Source organism: Hyla sarda, chromosome 8 (assembly GCF_029499605.1).
Source record: "Hyla sarda isolate aHylSar1 chromosome 8, aHylSar1.hap1, whole genome shotgun sequence".
Lineage (NCBI taxonomy): Eukaryota > Metazoa > Chordata > Amphibia > Anura > Hylidae > Hyla > Hyla sarda.
Genome location: NC_079196.1, coordinates 60,876,885 through 60,900,763, shown reverse-complemented (window position 1 = coordinate 60,900,763; position 23,879 = coordinate 60,876,885). Strand labels below are relative to the sequence as shown.

Below are 23,879 nucleotides of genomic sequence, written 5' to 3'. Positions count from 1 at the left end.
GACACAAACCCAGCTTTCTGACACTGGGCTGTACAATGCGACCCAAAATCCGTTGGAAATCAGTCAGATTTCATGATGCCTTGCACACATTCAAGGCACCCAGTGCCAGAGGAACAAAAAACAAACATCATTAAGCTCTATCTTGATCTCATCCGTCCACAAGACATTTTCCCAGAAGGATTTTGGCTTACTCAAGTTCATATTGGCAAAATGTAGTCTTGCTTTTTTATGTCTCTGTCAGCAGTTGGGTCCTTCTGGGTCTCCTGCCATAGCGTTTCATTTCATTTAAATGTCAGTTTGCGCTGACACTGATGCTCCCTGAGCCTGCAGGACAGCTTGAATATCTTTGGAACTTGTTTGGGGCTGCTTAGCCACCATCCAGACTATCCTGGGTTGACACCTTTCATCAATTTTTCTCTTCTGTCCATGCCCAGGGAGATAAGCTACAATGCCATGGGTTGCAAACTTCTTGATAATGTTGCGCACTGTGGACAAAGGCAAATCTAGATCTCTTGTAACCTTGAGATTGTTGATATCTAGATCTCTTGTAACCTTGAGATTGTTGATATTTTTCCACAATTTTGGTTCTCAAGTCCTCAGACAGTTCTCTTCTCCTCTATCTGTTGTCCACATAGACACACAATACAAAGACTAAGTGAACGTCTCTCCTTTTTATCTGCTTTCAGGTGTGATTTTTATATTGCCCACACCTGTTACTTGCCCCAGGTGAGTTTTTAAAGGAGCATCACATGCTTGAAAAAAATCTTATTTTTCCACAATTTTGAAAGGGTGCCAATAATTTTGTCCAGACCATTTTTGGTGTGAAATTATGTCAAATTTGCTTTATTTCCCTCCCTTTTTTAGTTTAGTTCCAATACACACTAAGGGAATAAACATGTGTATAGCAAAACATGTGTTACTACAATCCTTTTCTGTGAGAAATACTTCATTTTCTAGAAAATTTTCAGGGGTGCCAACATTTACGGCCATGACTGTATTATTATTTATATAGTTTTATATACTTCAATTTGTTTTCCAACATATACTCTCCCTTCAGATAGGATAATCTGAGACACAATGGGGGGCATTTATCATTATATATACACCGTTTCACTGTCTATATTGCGCAATCTTTTTTGCGCAATCACGTTTTTTGCGTAATTTTTGTGTGTGATCGTGTGTATGCAGCAGATCTGAGTGTGTGATCGTGTGTATGCAGCAGAGCTGAGTGTGTGATCGTGTGTATGCAGCAGAGCTTAGTATGTGATCGTGTGTATGCAGCAGAGCTGAGTGTGTGATTGTGTGTATGCAGCAGATCTGAGTGTGTGATCATGTGTATTCAGAAGTGCTGAGTGTGTATGCAGCAAAGCTGAGTGTGTGTTCATGTGTATGTGGCAGAGCTAAGTGTGTGATTGTGTGTATGCAGAAGTGCTGAGTGTGTGTATGCAGAAGTGCTGAGTGTGTGATCATGTGTATGCAGAAGTGCTGAGTGTGTGATCATGTGTATGCAGAAGTGCTGAGTGTGCAATTGTGTGTATGCAGCAAAGCTGAGTGTGTGATCATGTGTATGCAGCAGAGCTAAGTGTGTGATTGTGTGCATGCAGCAGAGCTGCTTGTGTGTGATTGTGTGTATGGAGCAGAGCTGAGTGTTTGTGTGTATGCAGCAGAGCTGAGTGAGTGATCATGTGTATGCAGCTGAGCTGAGTGTGTGATTGTGTGTATGTAGCAGAGCTGAGAGTGTGCGTGGTCATGCATACACTAATTTCTGCTACATGTACATGATCACACACAGCTCAGGTACATATACACAGTGTTTACCAACCAGGGTGACTCCAGCTGTTGCAAAACTGCATGCCAAGATTTGCAACACTTGGAGGCATTCTCGTAGGTAAACACTGATATAGAGGTAAGGGGACAGATTGTTTAGTAAAATTACATATTTTTTAAACACAGACATTCTGTGTACTTTATAAAGATTTATGATTTTACTATTGTGCAGAGTTTTGTTCGGCGCAAACTGCTGCTTCGGCACTTCTAGCTATGTAAGTAGTGTACCGCTGGAAAATGCCACAGGTCTCAGAAGTGAGGTAGAGGAGGAGTGCACGGTAGAGCGAGGGGGGGGGGGCGTTTATATATTTGCACAAAATGTATCAAAGGACGTGCGCAACTTTTGTAAATTTTGAGCAAGAGTGTAAATTAGACAAGCAGTGTAAAGAGGTAGATCTGGGTCTACAATAGACACTGAATGATAAATGTCCCCCATTGAGTATATATCTGGCTGTCACATATTACCCTTCTTCTCATTCACCCATATGTAATGATGCTGATTATGGTCATTTAATATGATTGCTGAAGTAATAAAATTTTATGTGATATTTATGATTAAACATTACTTACTATTATCTATATTTATTATCCAGCTATAGTTAGAATTGAGACAGGTTATGCTATGTGTTCCACACGCATGCGCACTGTTGTGAATAGTCTGGTCAGATTGCCCTCGGTTTACATGGCCGTAATGGAACTGTTTGAAGGAGTGCACATGCACTGTGAACTAGCACTGACCCATTGTGTTAGGGTATGTTCACACTGAGGAATTGGACAGGAATTTCCACGAGTAATTCTGCTCGCTTTTTCCTCTCCAATTCATTAAGCAGTGAAATCCCCATAGAGTTGTACAGAATTTCTGCCCCTCAGTTCACACTGAGAAATTTCCTCAAGCAGAATTCTGACGAGGAAGTCTGTTCCGCTTGAAGAAAGAACATGTTCTTTCTTTCAGGCGGAATCAGCGTCGTTCTCCCATAGAGATCAATGTTAAATATTTTTTTTTTTGAGTCCGAAGCATTTCCATGCGGAATCCGCGCGGAATTTCCACATGAAAAAAAAATAAAATTATGAATAGAAATACTTGATACTCCTCCTCCGCATGAAACCTGCATTTCCGCGCCAAATTCCGCACGAAATCTCTGTGAGTTCTTGTGGAAAAGTAACAATATTTTGAGGCAGAAAATTTCTGCTTGATTTCCGCCCCAATTCCTCAGTGTGAACATACCCTTACGGTGTTATGGTGAGAATAGGAGCGTAACAGGAAGTGGTCATAGTTCCGATCCTGTGCTCTCCTTCTGTTTACAAACAAAGCTTGTGTGATGTGAGGACCACGTTGGAGGTATGCCTTAAGGAATATATAAGATTGAGAGACAGCCCTCTGATGTCGTTTACTGTATATAACACATGTTTGTACTGATGTCACGATCAGAATTCACTGCATATTGAGAACAACACTGACATGTATTATGTGATTAGATAGTGCACTATGTACACTGGATGTGATGTTTATTACAGTTGATTTTTTGTTTATATGATATATTATGCTAATGATATTGTGTGATGTCACATGTTAAACCATATAAAAGGAAGTGATGTATTGTTAGTTAACTGCTTGAGAAAGGTCTCATGGTGAGGTTGAAACGTTGCACTCTAACATGAATAGGTGAATAAACCACAAACATTTGAACAGAGTGCCGCTCTTCTACTTTTTATTCAACATGACCAAGACAGATTTTTATTCGCTGGAAGTTAAATGGTTACTCTGGAGGAAATCAACTGGTGCCAGAGTAATATAGTTTAGTAAATTACTCCTATTTAAAAATCTTAATCCTTCCAGTACTTATCAGCTGTTTGGAAACTGCAGACGTTCGGGACTGGAGACGTAACGCCACGTCACACCCCCTCCATTCATGCCTATGGGAGGGGGCGAAACGGCTGTTACGCCCCCCCCCCATAGACATGAAGGGAGGGGGCGTGACGTGACATCACAAGGGGGGAGTGGCGTTACGTCCAGTCTCCAGTCCTGAAAACTTCCGGTTTCCGAGCCTGGAGACGCAGCTCCGCACATAATGCAGATGTTGCAGGGAGATTGCGGGGGGTCCCAGCGGCGTGCCCCCATGATCAGACATCTTATCCCCTATCCTTTGGATAGGAGATAAAATGTCTAAAGCCAGAATACCCCTTTAAGTTGTTCTTTTCTGTCTGACCACAGTGCTCTCTGCTGACACCTCTATCCATGTCAGGAACTGTCCAGAGTAGAAGCAAATCCCCATAGCAAACCTCTCCTGCTCTAGACACAGACAGAGGTGTCATCAGAGAGCACTGTGGTCAGACTGGAAAGAATACACAACTTCCTCTGGAGCATACAGGAGCTGATAAGTACTTGAAGGATTAAGATTTTTAAATAGACGTTATTTACAAATCTATATAATTTTATGGTACTAGTTGATTTGATTTTTTTTTTCTTCCTATGGAGTACCCCTTTAACAATGAAAGGTCCTATAAAGGAAACTGCAAGCAGATGTCTTAAAAACCTTTTCAATATACAAATACCATACTTTTCACTACAATACCAAATATTCATTTACTGAAAAGTTAACACTGTAAAACAGCAGTGTTTCCCAACTAGTGTCCTTTCAGCTGTTGCAATACTGTAACTTGCAACATGCACAGACAGTCTTTGGCTGTCCAGGCATGCTGGGAGTTGTAGTTTTGCAACAGCTGGAAACACACTGGTTGGGGAAAAACTGCTGTAGAGAGAAAAGTTTTATAAGGAAATAAACAAAAAAAAAGTAAAAAAACTAAGATAAACTCCACGATGGCCCACTTCCACAATTTCTTGCTCAGCATCCCAAGAAGACTGCAGTAAAGACTGAAGGCTGACCAGCTTCTCATTTACAATAACAAGTGCTGGGAAGTTGAGTTAAACAGCATTTATACTTCTTCATAGCCTCAAGTCTTAGACTACATCTGTTTTCTTTAATACACAAAACCAGAGTTAAAATAGCTCCATTTATCACAGCATGATTGTAGGCAGACAAACCAGCCTGTCTGTTTCTAGATAGTGAAAGCAACTGTTATTAATCACAATTACAGGACCCAATGTACAAGAGAAATAGGAGCAATATTTGTCCCCCCCCCCCTTTTTTTTGTGCCGAAACGCCAAAGCCTGGCGAAGAATGTCAGGCCACGTCCTGAAGGTCAGTAAATAAAGATGATTTCATTTACTTAATTCAGAGCAGCAAGTTCATGTGCCACATGTTAAAACAAATCTAATTTTCATTGCCTTCTGGTCAGAAGCCAAGCTTCACGTCTTAAAGAAGACCAGTCTGGTTTTGGGCTATTCCTAAGAGTAACTTCTAAGGAGAGTTTGAAAACTTTCCACAATAGCTATCGGAATGGAATTTTGGTAATTTTTCCAGGAAAGTTAGGGTATTTTGTGCCCCACATTACTAGGAGCTTTGAAATGGGTCAAAGGAAGTTCCCCATTTCCTCTAAAGACTTCGGAGTCTCACAATGTACAACCTCCCCAAATTTCAGAGTTAGGCTCTGTAATTTAAAGCTACATATGCAAGGCATGGATTGTCTAACAACTTTGAATAAGGCAATATCCAAAAACCCTTTTTTAAAGGTTATAACATCTTAAAAAAGGTAATACACTCTCCTCTAGATTGGAGATGAAACTATGAATTAAAGGGTTTCTAAATCGAAGGAAAAGGATCTATGGGCCGCAAAAAATTAGAGAATCTAAAAAAGCTTCAATAAAATAGTAAGATTATACAAATACGGTAAATGTGATGAGTAATATGGGACCTAACCCTATGCAATCTCAGGACAGGGTCAGTTCACACACAGACTGTATTAGTCGATTCAAGAGGAAAGAATTATTGTGTGCCAAAGCGCCTACAGGCTGCGGCTTAACAGAATGATAGAGCACCGCAATGCAGTAAGCCCTGTACCAGGTCTTCATTTTAATGCTTTCAGGTTAAACGGATTATTGATCTAAGAAAAAGGTGTTTCCAGCAATATAAATTGATGCCTATCCTTAGGATAAACCATTGATGTGTGATCTGTAGGGATCCTAAAAGTTGGATCATCACGGAGAAGATTATGACCCAAGCACCACAGCGCATATCTAAGTGTACCAAAGCGCATTTCTGTGTGTAACGCACCACAGCGCATCTCTGTGTGTAACGCACCACAGCGCATCTCTGTGTGTAACGCACCACAGCGCATCTCTATGTGTAACGCACCACAGCGCATCTCTATGTGTAACGCACCACAGCGCATCTCTATGTGTAACACACCACAGCGCATCTCTATGTGTAACACACCACAGCGCATCTCTATGTGTAACGCACCAGAGCGCATCTCTATGTGTAACGCACCACAGCGCATCTCTATGTGTAACGCACCACAGCGCATCTCTATGTGTAACGCACCACAGCGCATCTCTATGTGTAACACACCACAGCGCATCTCTATGTGTAACGCACCAGAGCGCATCTCTATGTGTAACGCACCACGGCGCATCTCTATGTGTAACGCACCACAGCGCATCTCTATGTGTAACGCACCACAGCGCATCTCTGTGTGTAACGCACCACAGCGCATCTCTGTGTGTAACGCACCACAGCGCATCTCTGTGTGTAAAGCACCACAGCGCATCTCTGTGTGTAACGCACCACAGCGCATCTCTGTGTGTAACGCACCACAGCGCATCTCTGTGTGTAAAGCACCACAGCGCATCTCTGTGTGTAACGCACCACAGCGCATCTCTATGTGTAACGCACCACAGCGCATCTCTATGTGTAACGCACCACAGCGCATCTCTATGTGTAACACACCACAGCGCATCTCTATGTGAAACGCACCACAGCGCATCTCTATGTGTAACGCACCACAGCGCATCTCTGTGTGTAACGCACCACAGCGCATCTCTATGTGTAACGCACCACAGCGCATCTCTATGTGTAACGCACCACAGCGCATCTCTGTGTGTAACGCACCACAGCGCATCTCTGTGTGTAACGCACCACAGCGCATCTCTGTGTGTAACGCACCACAGCGCATCTCTGTGTGTAACGCACCACAGCGCATCTCTGTGTGTAACGCACCACAGCGCATCTGTGTGTAACGCACCACAGCGCATCTCTGTGTGTAACACACCACAGCGCATCTCTATGTGTAACGCACCACAGCGCATCTCTATGTGTAACACACCACAGCGCATCTCTATGTGTAACGCACCACAGCGCATCTCTATATGTAACGCACCACAGCGCATCTCTATGTGTAACGCACCACAGCGCATCTCTATGTGTAACGCACCACAGCGCATCTCTATGTGTAACGCACCACAGCGCATCTCTATGTGTAACGCACCACAGCGCATCTCTATGTGTAACGCACCACAGCGCATCTCTATGTGTAACGCACCACAGCGCATCTCTATGTGTAACGCACCACAGCGCATCTCTATGTGTAACGCACCACAGCGCATCTCTATGTGTAACGCACCAGAGCGCATCTCTATGTGTAACGCACCAGAGCGCATCTCTATGTGTAACGCACCAGAGCGCATCTCTATGTGTAACGCACCACAGCGCATCTCTGTGTGTAACGCACCACAGCGCATCTCTGTGTGTAACGCACCACAGCGCATCTCTGTGTGTAACGCACCACAGCGCATCTCTGTGTGTAACGTACCACAGCGCATCTCTGTGTGTAACGCACCACAGCGCATCTCTGTGTGTAACGCACCACAGCGCATCTCTGTGTGTAACGCACCACAGCGCATCTCTGTGTGTAACGCACCACAGCGCATCTCTGTGTGTAAAGCACCACAGCGCATCTCTGTGTGTAAAGCACCACAGCGCATCTCTGTGTGTAAAGCACCACAGCGCATCTCTGTGTGTAACGCACCACAGCGCATCTCTATGTGTAACGCACCACAGCGCATCTCTATGTGAAACGCACCACAGCGCATCTCTATGTGTAACGCACCACAGCGCATCTCTGTGTGTAACGCACCACAGCGCATCTCTGTGTGTAACGCACCACAGCGCATCTCTGTGTGTAACGCACCACAGCGGATCTCTGTGTGTAACGCACCACAGCGCATCTCTGTGTGTAACGCACCACAGCGCATCTCTGTGTGTAACGCACCACAGCGCATCTCTGTGTGTAACACACCACAGCGCATCTCTATGTGTAACGCACCACAGCGCATCTCTATGTGTAACACACCACAGCGCATCTCTATGTGTAACGCACCACAGCGCATCTCTATATGTAACGCACCACAGCGCATCTCTATGTGTAACGCACCACAGCGCATCTCTATGTGTAACGCACCACAGCGCATCTCTATGTGTAACGCACCACAGCGCATCTCTATGTGTAACGCACCACAGCGCATCTCTATGTGTAACGCACCACAGCGCATCTCTATGTGTAACGCACCACAGCGCATCTCTATGTGTAACGCACCACAGCGCATCTCTATATGTAACGCACCACAGCGCATCTCTATGTGTAACGCACCACAGCGCATCTCTATGTGTAACGCACCAGAGCGCATCTCTATGTGTAACGCACCACAGCGCATCTCTATGTGTAACGCACCACAGCGCATCTCTGTGTGTAACGCACCACAGCGCATCTCTGTGTGTAACGCACCACAGCGCATCTCTGTGTGTAACGCACCACAGCGCATCTCTGTGTGTAACGCACCACAGCGCATCTCTGTGTGTAACGCACCACAGCGCATCTCTGTGTGTAACGCACCACAGCGCATCTCTGTGTGTAACGCACCACAGCGCATCTCTGTGTGTAACGCACCACAGCGCATCTCTATGTGTAAAGCACCACAGCGCATCTCTGTGTGTAACGCACCACAGCGCATCTCTATGTGTAACGCACCACAGCGCATCTCTATGTGTAACGCACTACAGCGCATCTCTATGTGTAACGCACCACAGCGCATCTCTATGTGTAACGCACCACAGCGCATCTCTGTGTGTAACGCACCACAGCGCATCTCTGTGTGTAACGCACCACAGCGCATCTCTATGTGTAACGCACCACAGCGCATCTCTGTGTGTAACGCACCACAGCGCATCTCTGTGTGTAACGCACCACAGCGCATCTCTGTGTGTAACGCACCACAGCGCATCTCTATGTGTAACGCACCACAGCGCATCTCTGTGTGTAACGCACCACAGCGCATCTGTGTGTAACGCACCACAGCGCATCTCTATGTGTAACGCACCACAGCGCATCTCTATGTGTAAAGCACCACAGCGCATCTCTATGTGTAACGCACCACAGCGCATCTCTATGTGTAACGCACCACAGCGCATCTCTATGTGTAACGCACCACAGCGCATCTCTATGTGTAACGCACCACAGCGCATCTCTATGTGTAAAGCACCACAGCGCATCTCTATGTGTAACGCACCACAGCGCATCTCTATGTGTAACGCACCACAGCGCATCTCTGTGTGTAACGCACCACAGCGCATCTCTGTGTGTAACGCATCACAGCGCATCTCTGTGTGTAACGCACCACAGCGCATCTCTGTGTGTAACGCACCACAGCGCATCTCTGTGTGTAACGCACCACAGCGCATCTCTGTGTGTAACGCACCACAGCGCATCTCTGTGTGTAACGCACCACAGCGCATCTCTGTGTGTAACGCACCACAGCGCATCTCTGTGTGTAACGCACCACAGCGCATCTCGATGTGTAACGCACCACAGCGCATCTCTATGTGTAACGCACCACAGCGCATCTCTATGTGTAACGCACCACAGCGCATCTCTATGTGTAACGCACCCCAGCGCATCTCTATATGTAACGCACGACAGCGCATCTCTGTGTGTAACGCACCACAGTGCATCTCTATGTGTAACGCACCATAGCGCATCTCTATGTGTAACGCACCACAGCGCATCTCTATGTGTAACGCACCACAGCGCATCTGTGTGTAACGCACCACAGTGCATCTCTATGTGTAACGCACCCCAGCATCTCTATGTGTAACGCACCCCAGCGCATCTCTATGTGTAACGCACCACAGCGCATCTCTGTGTGTAACGCACCACAGTGCATCTCTATGTGTAACGCACCACAGCGCATCTCTATGTGTAACGCACCACAGCGCATCTCTGTGTGTAACGCACCACAGCGCATCTCTGTGTGTAACGCACCACAGCGCATCTCTATGTGTAACGCACCACAGCGCATCTCTATGTGTAACGCACCACAGCGCATCTCTATGTGTAACGCACCACAGCGCATCTCTATGTGTAACGCACCACAGCGCATCTCTATGTGTAACGCACCACAGCGCATCTCTATGTGTAACGCACCACAGCGTATCTCTATGTGTAACGCACCACAGCGCATCTCTATGTGTAACGCACCACAGCGCATCTCTATGTGTAACGCACCACAGCGCATCTCTATGTGTAACGCACCCCAGCGCATCTCTATATGTAACGCACCACAGCGCATCTCTGTGTGTAACGCACCACAGTGCATCTCTATGTGTAACGCACCATAGCGCATCTCTATGTGTAACGCACCACAGCGCATCTCTATGTGTAACGCACCACAGCGCATCTGTGTGTAACGCACCACAGTGCATCTCTATGTGTAACGCACCCCAGCATCTCTATGTGTAACGCACCCCAGCGCATCTCTATGTGTAACGCACCACAGCGCATCTCTGTGTGTAACGCACCACAGTGCATCTCTATGTGTAACGCACCACAGCGCATCTCTATGTGTAACGCACCACAGCGCATCTGTGTGTGTAACGCACCACAGCGCATCTCTGTGTGTAACGCACCACAGCGCATCTCTATGTGTAACGCACCACAGCGCATCTCTATGTGTAACGCACCACAGCGCATCTGTGTGTAACGCACCACAGTGCATCTCTATGTGTAACGCACCCCAGCATCTCTATGTGTAACGCACCCCAGCGCATCTCTATGTGTAACGCACCACAGCGCATCTCTGTGTGTAACGCACCACAGTGCATCTCTATGTGTAACGCACCACAGCGCATCTCTATGTGTAACGCACCACAGCGCATCTCTGTGTGTAACGCACCACAGCGCATCTCTGTGTGTAACGCACCACAGCGCATCTCTATGTGTAACGCACCACAGCGCATCTCTATGTGTAACGCACCACAGCGCATCTCTGTGTGTAACGCACCACAGCGCATCTGTGTGTAACGCACCACAGCGCATCTCTATGTGTAACGCACCACAGCGCATCTCTATGTGTAAAGCACCACAGCGCATCTCTATGTGTAACGCACCACAGCGCATCTCTATGTGTAACGCACCACAGCGCATCTCTATGTGTAACGCACCACAGTGCATCTCTATGTGTAACACACCACAGCGCATCTCTATGTGTAATGCACCACAGCGCATCTCTATGTGTAACGCACCCCAGCGCATCTCTATGTGTAACGCACCCCAGCGCATCTCTATGTGTAACGCACCACAGCGCATCTCTATGTGTAACGCACCACAGCGCATCTTTATGTGTAACGCACCACAGCGCATCTCTATGTGTAATGCACCACAGCGCATCTCTATGTGTAACGCACCCCAGCGCATCTCTATGTGTAACGCACCCCAGCGCATCTCTGTGTGTAAAGCACCACAGCGCATCTCTATGTGTAACGCACCCCAGCGCATCTCTATATGTAACGCACCACAGCGCATCTCTATGTGTAACGCACCACAGCGCATCTCTATGTGTAACGCACCACAGCGCATCTCTATGTGTAACTATGCCTTGAAGTGCAGATCAACTTTATTCAAGATAGTAAGCATTTACTTTGCTTTGCTTATTGTCAGGAGTCTTAAGGTGTATGGTGGCCTCCCGACTCTCCACAGACAGAGAATATCTTTTGAGAAAAGGGACAGGCAAGACATCTGGCTGGGAATGTCTGGATAGATAACGGTCAGCAGACAGTTATGGAAAATATATGGCCATTTTTACTGTTTAACCCCCGCCAATGATCACATACTGAAGGCTGATTTCCCTCACATCATATATATATATTTCGCATTTTGTACATCTCATATATATGGGATAAGTTACTAGCAATTACTTAGATTGTTTTCCTCCAGCTACTTTATATAACTGTTCTCTGTTTCTGTTGTATGGATAGTCTTATCCATATGTTATGTTCTTTATCTGCTTTCAAACATTCTGTATGGAATACGGTTTCTTTCTGTAATAAACTTTATTGTTGGTTTTAATATTTAAAACAAACAAACAAAAAAACAATTATCACCTTTCACAGGATATGTGATAAATGTATGATCGCTGCGGTTCTGAATGTATGATCGCTGCGGTACTTTATTCTAGAACCCAATCCCAGAGCCCGAGAGAACATCTGGATTAAATGGATATATCAGAAAAAAAATAAACTACCACGTGTTGTTAATGTGTCAAAACCGGAGCGTACCGTATGATCAATGTCTTATTGTTTTTGTAACGGCTGAGTTAACTAAAGCAAACACTTTGGTAGGGGTCATTTACAAACTCTCCTCTATGATGCCGGCTGCCATTACACAGGTGATGTTATAGCCCTATTGTTTATCTGGATTCCTTTAAAGTGACATTCACATGTCACCAATTAAACGCGGTTTACTAGAGGTTAAAAAATTATAATTAGACGTATTATGTTGTTGTAATTTATGGGACTTTTACGAGCCTGAATATGCTTCTAAGTGTACATTCATTTTGAGTAATTTGCTCGGAATCTCTGCTTGCAGAATTCCATGAGCGGAGATTCCATCTGGCGGCCGCTGCAGAGATCTTTCGGCAGTAGGACCACACAGCCCTGCGCTATCACCATTCAAGCAATGTAGTGCTCATGGAATTCCGCACAAAGAATGAACAGAAGCATTCTTTGCGCAGATCAATTTCAGCGGCGGAATTCACCGCTGCTGAAATTCCGCAGTATGAATGGGTCCGTGGAAGACCCATTCATACAAATGGTAATGTTCACAGTGCAAATTTCAGATGTGCAATTCTGCGCAAGGAAATTCCACTTAAATTACCCAGTGTGAACATACCCTAAGACTGATTGCTGTGCACTGTCTCTTAATTATATAATCCTGCTGTAGTAAATAAGGTGCATTCTACTACAATGAGCTGCTTAATAACACTACAGGCTACAGACAGAATTTAGGTCTCTGACCTTAAAGGGGTACTCCGGCGTTTAGACATTTTATCCCCTATCCAAAGGATAGGGGATAAGATGCCTGATCGCAGGGGTCCCGCCGCTGGGGACCCCCATGATCTTGCACGCTGCACCCCGTTAGAATCAGTCCCCCGTTAGAATCAGCTGTCACGCCCCCTCCCATAAGCTTGTGGAGGGGGCGTGGAGGGTGACATCACACGAGGGCGGAGCCGTGACGTCATAATGCTCTGGCCCTGTGATTGGCAGTTATCAGACCCGGAGCGAACACGCTCCGGGGACTGATTTTAACGCGGTGTGGCGTGCAAGATCACGGGGATCCCCAGCGGTGGGATCCCCGTGATCAGGCATCTTATCTCCTATCCTTTGGATAGGGGATAAGATGTCTAAACGCCGGAGTACCCCTTTAATATCGCACAAATCTAATATTGCATATATTTACATTTATAGAGACTAAATTTATAATGGCTGAGCAATAACCAATTCTACAAACAAAAAAAAAACTTTGTCCGGCACTAACCGTAAAAAGCATCGTATCAAAATGGGATGTCGTCTTTTGACTTCACTTGAGTCATTTTCTGAAACATTCTGTCATTTTTGTTGTCTGCTCTGATAATAGAGCAGAACGACAGAAGTAATAAGGCTAGAAATAACAAAGACATACTGGTAATTCTCAAATGCCCTGCCACATTATCTGATCCCCAGTCCTTTGTTTATATAGTTTCTTGATACTTGACTATAGGGGCCCAATCAATGGCCTTAGCTGTGTCATCCAAAATGACATCCCCGCTGTCATATCTAACTGGACAATAAGGCTGTACAAGAGCAACCCCTCAAAGAGGTTCAGCGTGAAGCATTTTACATCTGCATGATGGGGTCACTTTTACAGCAAATGGATAAGATATAACCCATAGGTAAGGGTTCTTTGACATGGCTATAGTGCTCCGGTAAAGGGAGCTCCATTAGTCAGTTCCACTGGAAGAAGGGGCGTTGAGCTGAGAAGAAAAAATTGTGCAAGTCCTTTTTTTTTTTTTCTGCTCAGCTGCTGTAAAATACCGGCTCCCTCATGGACCCCATTCAAGTCAATGGGATCCGTCAGAACCTGGTGGGGTCAGTTAAGAGCTAAACAGGTCGGAGCACAACGGCAGTGTGAACTTAGCTTAAGCTACTGCTATACCACTTCTTCACAGAATTTTCTGCTACAGATTTCAATGTAAACTAAATGACTGAGCAAAGCTTCTAATCTGCAGTTACAAATCCTGCGCATCAAATCTGCACAGGATCCTGTACGTGTGAACGTAGCCTAAAACAGATTGCAAAATACAATGAGTTACCTCCGTGGTGATGTGAAAGGCTTCCACCATTAGCAAGAATCTCGTCCCTAGCAGCAAACTGAAAGAATGAAAATAAACAATGTTGTTATAAGACAAGTGCGATATAACTCACAGTTCACATATAACTTCACCCGGGAATGTGTCCATATGAAGTATTAGCCAGAAAGTGTCTCCATAAACAGTGCACAGCTAGTATATTTCCATGAATTATAAAATGCTGCGAAGAAGCAACATGTAAGAAGCCAACAAGTGTCAGCCCATTCCACTTATAACTCAGAATTATATAAAGAGACGTAGTTATTGATCAACGGGGTCCACGCCTTCCCCAATGTACAATTTAATCATCCAGCATAATCATCAGTATATAGGGCAGTTACTTAGTGCCAGGGATGTGCATATAAAACTTAGCTTTTAATTTATCAAAATACTAATAAAATGATATATATAACAGTGTTTAGTGATGTATATGTGATAATTTTAGATCACTAGTATCATTAGTCTACACTGGCCTCTGCAGGGCCCAGCCAGTCCAGTGTGACCAATCACCCTAGGTGGCACATGCACACCATCGGGTGACAATGGTATCAAACCACAACGCGTTTCTACCTGCTGGTACTGAGCAGGTGTCCTCAGGAGGTATAGAAAGTGATCAAATTAACAAATAGCTAGGGGCCTATAGTATCCATTCTAGCCCCACAAGATCAGCTAAAATAAAATTATAGCTCAATGTTCAGACCGCTATCATAATAGATAATAATACCACATAGGTTGACTCGGCTGCCTGTAAGAAAAAATGTATCTTCTATCCCTGCGGTATTTGCTCATTCAGAGCTTGTACAACTTAGTAACCTGTATGGAGAAATAACATAGGCTTTCCCTAACAGTCACACGTGGTATAAAATTGCGCGGTCTGTGGCAATCTGCCTCCGTGATCTCCACGGTTAGTTGTAAGCAGAGTGCTTAGACGCGTCCCCGCTCTCCGCTGGGTGCCGGAAGTGTCCGGACACTCTCACCTAGTACGGTGAGATGTGGCGTCTATAATTTTATTTTAGCTGATCTTGTGGGGCTAGAATGGATACTATAGGCCCCTAGCCATTTGTTAATTTGATCACTTTCTATACCTCCTGAGGACACCTGCTCAGTACCAGCAGGTAGAAACGCGTTGTGGTTTGATACCATTGTCACCCGATGGTGTGCATGTGCCACCTAGGGTGATTGGTCACACTGGACTGGCTGGGCCCTGCAGAGGCCAGTGTAGACTAATGATACTAGTGATCTAAAATTAATCACATATACATCACTAAACACTGTTATATATATATATAATTTTATTAATATTTTGATAAATTAAAAGCTAAGTTTTATATGCACATCCCTGGCACTAAGTAACTGCCCTATATACTGACCACTTATAACTCAGGAAAGCAATTCTTCACTATAGATTATAAAGCTTCACTTTACTTGCTCACATGCATATACCGTATTTTTCGCCGTATAAGATGCACTTTTTCTTCCCCAAAACTGGGGGGGAAAAAGTTGGTGCGTCTTATACGGCGAATACACCCCTATCGCGGCGGTCCCTGCGGCCATCAATGGCCGGGACCCGCAGCTAATACAGGACATCACCAATCGCGGTGATGCCAGTATTAACCCTTCAGACGCGGTGATCAAAGCTGAGAGCCGCGTCTGAAGGGAAAGTGACACTAACCCGGCTGTTCAGTGGGGCTGTTCGGGCGATTTCACCGCGGCGGTCCCGAACAGCCTGACTGAATAGCCGGGTTAGTGCTTACAGGACACCAGGAGGGACCTTACCTGCCTCCTCGGTGTCTTCTCCATTCAGGGATCCCCTGTATGCCGGCGCTCTCCTTCCTCGTCATTACGTCATCGCGTCAGCGTGCGTAACGACATGATGGCGGCGACGGAGAGCAAGGATACCCGGCCGGCAGCAGAGATGTTCCGGAGCGACGGGGACACGGCGACAGCGATGGAGCGACATCCAGGGCAGCGGTGACGGGTCCGGAGCGGCGGGGACACGTGAGTATTACCTCCTATGCAGTGGTCTTCAATCTGCGGACCTCCAGATGTTGCAAAACTACAACTCCCAGCATGCCCGGACAGCCAACGGCTGTCCGGGCATGCTGGGAGTTGTAGTTTTGCAACATCTGGAGGTCCGCAGGTTGAAGACCACAATTGGGTTCAAAATCTTTATTTTTTTAGATTTTGCACCTATAAATCGGGTGCGTCTTATACGCCGGTGCGTCCTATAGGACGAAAAATACGGTAATCTAAAACAGTTCCTATGCACAGTACATTTTGCTATCTGTTAATATTGGAAGTTTACCATTACTGTACAGATTGACCAAATGTAGTAGATATGCCACAGATATTTATTTACTATATTATGAAAGGCTTTTTGCACATTCCCAGTATATTACCTCGATTTCATCATAGACATGGACCGGGTCACTTATGCCTCTGTAATTAAAAGCAAAGTAGAAATATACACAGGCACCAGCATCGTATGTCTGCGTCACCCTGAAAGAGAGGAAAAGTTACATTTACATAATCATAGTACCAGGCCTTTAGGATATGTATTATTCTGAGGTTGTTAAATATTTCCCATCATGAGGGGGGCCCCTAAAGGGGTGGTCCAGGAAAAGAAACAGAAAAAAAAAATCAAAATTACAAATACAAACACATTAAACAGTGAATTACAGCACTACTTATCTAAATCTTCACATGGTGCCAGCGCCCCATACCCAATCAAAGTCCATCCAATACAAACAAACCATGGCGCAGCACTCCAAAATGTGGTATCAAAAAAACGTGGGCTTTGGCTGTCTCCTTTAAGTATCTTTGATTAGATATGCATATGCTTGAGGCTTAAAGGGGTAATGCAGGGAAAACCTTTTTTTATATATCAACTGGGTCCAGAAAGTTAAATAGATTTGTAAAATTACTTCTATTACAAAATCTTAAATCCTTTCAATAATTATCAGCTGCTGAAGTTGAGTTGTTGTTTTCTGTCTGGCAACAGTGCTCTCTGCTGACATCTCTGCTTGTCTCGGGAACTGCACAGAGAAGAAGAGGTTTGCTATGGGGATTTGCTTCTAAACTGGGCGGTTCCCGAGACACATGTCATCAGAGAGAACTTAGACAGAAAAGAACAACTCAACTTCTTCAGCTCATGAGTACTGTAAGGATTAAGATTTTTTTAATAGAAGTCATTTACAAATCTGTTTAACTTTCTGGAGTCAATTGATATATAAAAATGTTTTATATTATGTAATCCACAGAACTCCCTTGCAATCTCATGCAAATTAAAATTAGAAGGCAGAGTCAATTCTCGGTTTTATAAAATGAAAGGGGTATTCCAGGCAAAACCTTTTTTTTTATATATATATATATATCTCAACTGGCTCTGGAAAGGTAAACAGATTTGTAAATTACTTCTATTAAAAAATCTTAATCCTTCCAATAGTTATTAGCTTCTGAAGTTTTCTGTCTAACTGCTCAATGATGATGTCACGTCCCGGGAGCTGTGCATGATGGGAAAATATCCCCATAGGAACTGCACAACTCCCGGGATGTGAGTCATCAGAGAGCAGTTAGACAGAAAACAACAACTCAACTTCAGAAGCTAATAACTATTGGAAGGATTAAGATTTTTTAATAGAAGTAATTTACAAATCTGTTTAACTTTCCGGAGCCAGTTGATATATATAAAAAAAGTTTTGGCCTGGAATACCCCTTTAAAGGGGTACTCTGGTGGAAAGCAAATGCTTTCAAATTAACTCGTTCCAGACAGTTAAACAGATTTGTACATTACTTCTATTTAAAAATCTTAAGCCTTTCAGGACTTATTAGCTGCTGTATACTACAGAGGAAGTTGTGTAGTTCCTTCCAGTCTGACCACTGTGCTCTCTGCTGCCACCACTGTCCGTGTCAGGAACTGTCCAGAGTAGAAGCAAATCCCCGTAGCAAACCTCTCCTGCTCTGCATGGTTCCTGACACAGACAGAGGTGTCAGCAGAGAGCACTGTGATCAGACTGGAAAGAAACACACAACTTCCTCAGTGGTATACAGCAGCTAATAATTACTGGAAGGATTAAGATTTTTAAATAGAAGTCATTTACAAATGCGTTTATCTTTCGGTCACCAGTTGATTTGAAAACATTTTTTTCCCCACAGGAGCACCCCTTTAAACAGTCCAATGTAATACTACTCACCGGGCAGTTATCATGAAAAGCAGATGATCTTTTTCCCTCCATGGCACATACAACGTGACGTTTCAACCCCTGTGGCTTTTAACTATATGGGTTTCAATATTCTTGATAAAAACGTACATGGGTTGAAACACCACTTTATTTGTGCCATGGAAGACTAAGAGCACCTGCTTTAAGTGACAACGGCCTGGCTAAAGCTGCTACATCGCTCTTATTCTACTTTTGGTGGACGTGTACAAGTAGTGGAAAAAACATGGATTTCCCTTGTGGAAAAACCACAGCATTTATAAAAGCAGCATGGGAAATTAAAGGGGTATTCCGGCCACTGACATCTTATCTCATATCCAAAGGATAAGGGATAAGATGTCTATCGTACATAATGGATAGTTTTAGACTGGAGCAGCAGCCGGCATAGAATGTGGGTGCTGCACGCAGATCGGGGGGTCCCAGAGGCGGGCCCCCATGGTCTGCGTGCAGCACCCGCATTCTATGCCGGCTGCTGCTCCTGTCTCGGAAACTATCCATTATGTACGAAAGACTAAAAATCTATCACATAAAAAATCAGATCTAGATAAGGAAGTGGTCTTTTGGAGAGCTCAAACAATACATTGACTTTCTATTTCCAAGATGCCTCCTTTTACATCAGTGTTTCCCAACCAGGGTGCCTCCAGCTGTTGCAAAACTACAACTCCCAGCATGCCCGGACAGCCTTTGGCTGTCCGGGCATGCTGGGAGTTGAGGTTTTGCAACAGCTGAAGGCACATTGGTTGGTAAACACTGTCTTCCATTATAGACAGCAGATGGTGCACACAGAGCTCCCGGACCATAAGCACAGCAATAAATAAGGACCCTGGTTATGAATTTGCTGTTATGGCTGTGTAGCTTTAGAGGTCAGAGGTTATCTAGGTTTGTTTAAATATCTTAAAGCGGCTTAGTTCAGTCCCACAAGGCTCCGACATCGTGACCGGTTTCCTTTATACCAACACTGCAAGATTTACAAAGGGCAGGTCAGGGGGACATAAACAGTGTATCACTACAGAGTGTAAATCCTGAGAAAAGATTTCAGATGCTCACATCTTACCTATAATACATGAACTTAACATGAACTTTTATTTTCTCCCAAAATGCCATTATTTTATTTTACATTCTGCTTTCTAGTAAAAAAAATGTATGTGTATTCGAGGTTAAAGTGTACCTGTTATTTATAAAAAACCTTTGACATGTTACACAGTGATGTCAAAACTTTTGATTGGTCGGGGTCCCAGTGCTGAGACCCCCACCAATCATTAGAATGACCGGGAAGAACCACGCGGTAGCTCTTGGTTATCTCTGCATGCTTCTCCCCGCTTGTTGTCCTGATCAGTGGGGGTCTCTGCATTGAGACATCAACCTTTTGACATGTCTCTGATCTAGTTAAAGGGGTACTCTGCCCCTAGACATCTTATCCCCTATCCAAAGGATGGGAGCTATGATGTCTGATGGCGCCCGCTGCTGGGATGCCCGCCAGCTGTGTGCAGCCCCCCGGCGTTAATTTAGAACGCTGGGTGCGGGCAGCGGGGGTCGTGATGCCCCCTCAATGCAAGTCTATGGGAGGGGGCTTGGCAGCCATCATGCCCCCTTCCAAAGGCTTGCATCGAGGGTGTGTGGCACGAGGGGCTTGGCCATGATGTCACGACCCCCGCTGCCTGCACCCAGCTTTCAGAATATAATGTTTTCCGAATGCTGGGGCAGCGGAGTACCCCTTTAAAACTGAGGATGATGCTTTTCTGGGACTTTACAAAACTGGAACAAAAGAGTAAGGCTGAGTTCACACCACGTTTTTGCAATACAGTTCCCATATACGTTTTCAATTTGAAAACCGTACGGAACCGTATTGAAAACCGTATGCATTGACTCTCCATTGAAAACCATATGCCAAAAGATGCATCAGGTTGTGTTTGTTTTGCATCTTGTACGGTTTTGTCAGTTTTTCCCCGTACCCAAAACCGTAGTCTACCAAGGATTAGCCTTCACATTTGTGCACGGACCCGCCGGTCCCGCCCCCAACTTCACTGCAGAGCAATATCAAGAGGCAAATGTCCAGCATCCAGGTAAAACAGGCTAATTTTTTGCGCCGTGATTCGTAGTTTTTATCGGTACCACTTTTGCTTACCTTTTACTTTTTAATCACTTTTTCTGAATTTTTGGGGAATAAAATGTGCTTAAAAAAAAAGTTGCAATTTTTGATTTTTAAAGTTCAGACATTTACGCACGCGGCAATCCCAAATATGTTTATTTATTTCATTTTCTTTACGCTTTTCGGGGGTAAAACGGGAAAAAGGGACAAAAGGGGATTTTTCAAATTTTTATTTCTTTTTACACTTTTTATGCTAATACTGTTCAATGCTATGCATAGGCATAGCACTGATCAGTGTTATCTGCGATCTTCTGCTCTGGTCTGCTCGATCTCAGACCAGAGCAGAAGACCCCAGGAGACGGCCGAAGGCAGGTGAGGGGACTTTCGGCCGCCAAGCTGGATGATCGGATACCCGCAGCAGTGCTGCGTGCGATCCAATCATCCATATTAAGTGCCGCACTGCCGTGATCTCTATTGATCACGGCATCTGAGGGGTTAATGGCTGAAATCAGTGCAATCGCTGATATCCGCCATTACCGGCGGGTGCTTGGCTGCTGACAGCAACCGAGACCTGCCAGGAATGATGTGAGCATCGGTCCGGTGCTCGCATCATGTACATGGTGTAAATGTACCTCATGGTGCACTAAGTACCACCGCCCCATGACGTCCATTTACGTCCATTGTCATTAAGGGGTTAAAGGGGTACTCCACTGGGAATTTTTTTTTTTAATTAACTGGTAGCACAAAGTTAAACAGATTTGTAAATGGCTTCCTTCCAGTACTTATCAGCTGCTGTATGCTCCACTGGAAATTGTATTTCTTTTTGGAGTTCATTTCAGTCTGACCACAGTGCTCTCTGCTGACACCTCTGTCTGTATCAGGAACGGTCCAGAGCAGGAGAGGTTTGCTATGGGGATTTGATTGTACTCTGGACAGTTCCTGACATAGACAGAGGTGTCAGCAGAGAGCACTGTGGTCAGACAGAAAAGAAAAAAAAAAGAACTTCCTCTGTAGTATACAGCAGCTGATAAGTACTGGAAGGAATAAGATTTTTTTTAATAGAAATAATTTACAAATCTATTCAACTTTCTGGCACCAGTTGATTTTAAAAAAATGTGTTTTCCAGTGGAGAACCCCTTTAATGGGATGGAGCACAACGGTTATGTGAACACACAAGTGTCCATAATGAGGCCTTCATGTCAATCGGCTGGAATTACTCATATCAAAGATATATATATTTTCCTGGAACCTTTCCTTGCAGCTTTCCCTCTGTTATTTCTCTTGGAATTTATGAATATATTGGCAATTGGGTGTTTTCATTCCTTTTATAGGTTGCCTCTCCACACAGTCTGCCACTGTCAGCACTGATTGGACGGTCTTGGATTACACTGTATATGGACACACATCATTGACAAAGGGAGATGGTAACACCCAGTGACCAGTTTATTCACACATTTCCAGGAGGAATTACAGAGTATGGGCACAATGCAACGTTCTAGGGAAAGATGCTACAGTTTTATTTAATGGGAAGTATCTAGTAAAACAAGCATATCAGGAGCGCTGACATGTACTCTTCAAGTGGAGCACAAAATATTTGGTGACTTTTAGCAAGGAAAGCTGAAAAATAAGGCCAGGTTCACGGGCGTAAAATGTGCGGACATTCCGCACATTTGAATAATCCAGCAGGCACTAGTACCGCTTGGAAATGTGCAATCTCTGAGCTAAAGCTTCAAAATGTGTGGCAGCCAGAATCAGGCATTCCACCGTGTGACAAGTGCAGCCGAATCCCATTAAACTCAATGGGACTCTGTGGCAGTGGAATGTCAGAGTGGACTATTCTGGCGGACTTCCGCATGGACATGACGCTGTGTGAACATACCCTCAAAGTTCCCGACTACAGGCCGATGGATTACTGGAGTTTTTAGGCACACAAATAACTACATAAAATGGGGGAGGGGCACGATGAAGAGATACATTCCTTAAAGGAAACTGTCACCCTAATCACCCACATTAAACCCAATACACTGGGTTATAGTGTGGGTGACCAGGAATCCAAAGAGGAGTCACGTACTATAATCGGTGCTGTAGTTTCCGAAATATTTACTGGAGAAGTTCCCCTTCTGAATTCAGGGAGTCACTCGCAGGAGGCGTGCTTCTTTCCGTCTTCTCAATCAGCCGTCCCATTAGTTAGCATATTCATATTCTGCGACTCCACGTTCTAGTGATGTGAATCACATGTCACGTGAGCGCTGCGCTCTGTCGGTAGAGCGCATGTGCCGGCAGCTCTACAGCTCTCTCATGACTACAGCTCTCCCATGACTGCTCAGAGCTCAGGACATGAGAGATGTATGTAGACTGCCGGCTCGTGATATACGACTCACATCACTAGGACGTGGAGTCGCAGAATATGAATATGCTAACTAAGGGGAAGGCTGATTGAGATGACGGAAAGAAGCAGGGGTGGCCAGCCAGTGGGGCCCCGCCTCCTGCGCGCGACTCCCTGAATTAAGAAGGGGTATTTTGCCAGCCAATATTTTGGGAACCACAGCACTGATTATCGTAAGTGACCCCTCTTTGGATTCCTGGCCACCCAAACTATAACCCATTGTATTGGGCTTAGTGTGGGTGATCAGGGTGACCGTTTTCCTTTAATAAAATCAGGTTCTTTATAGCAAGCTATGGAAAAACTTTCCTACAGACCTATATTTAGATATAAATATGAATCTGAATTTTATCGGCCTCAATAGAATCCTATATTCTACGTCTACTTCATCGGCCAAAAATATCAAAGGGAGTATTGAAAGCACTGACTGCTCTGCAAATGAGATACACAGAGATACACACAGCCCTGCTAACATAGCATATACACAGGAATAAAGGGTTCAGTATTTCCCTCACTTGTAGAATCCACTGAGCTGAAAATGAATCGCTGACCCGCTGCATTACTCTTGTTGAAGGATTGAATGGTACAGTAGCTATTAAATTCCAGCTGTTAAAACATATTCATAAATGTGAAAGAGCAGAAGTCATCCCTGGTATTCATGCTGCATTCGCATAGTCTACTCTACACGACGTCTCGCAGCTCCTATGTAGAAAGTGTAAGAAACGGATACGTGTATAGCAAGATAATACA

General features: G+C 44.8%; 1 protein-coding gene across 2 annotated transcripts in view; it reads right to left on the bottom strand.

Moving 5' to 3' along the window:
* Positions 1-23,879, bottom strand: part of AGPS (alkylglycerone phosphate synthase) — a 269,903-nt gene that overhangs the window by 16,175 nt on the left and 229,849 nt on the right. For both annotated transcript variants that reach the window (XM_056534693.1, XM_056534694.1), the window contains exons 18-19: positions 16,840-16,939; positions 14,405-14,462 (exon numbers count right to left, since the gene is read on the bottom strand). In XM_056534693.1, coding sequence (XP_056390668.1) covers positions 14,405-14,462; positions 16,840-16,939 — 158 coding nt within the window. The remainder of the gene's footprint in view (positions 1-14,404; positions 14,463-16,839; positions 16,940-23,879) is intronic.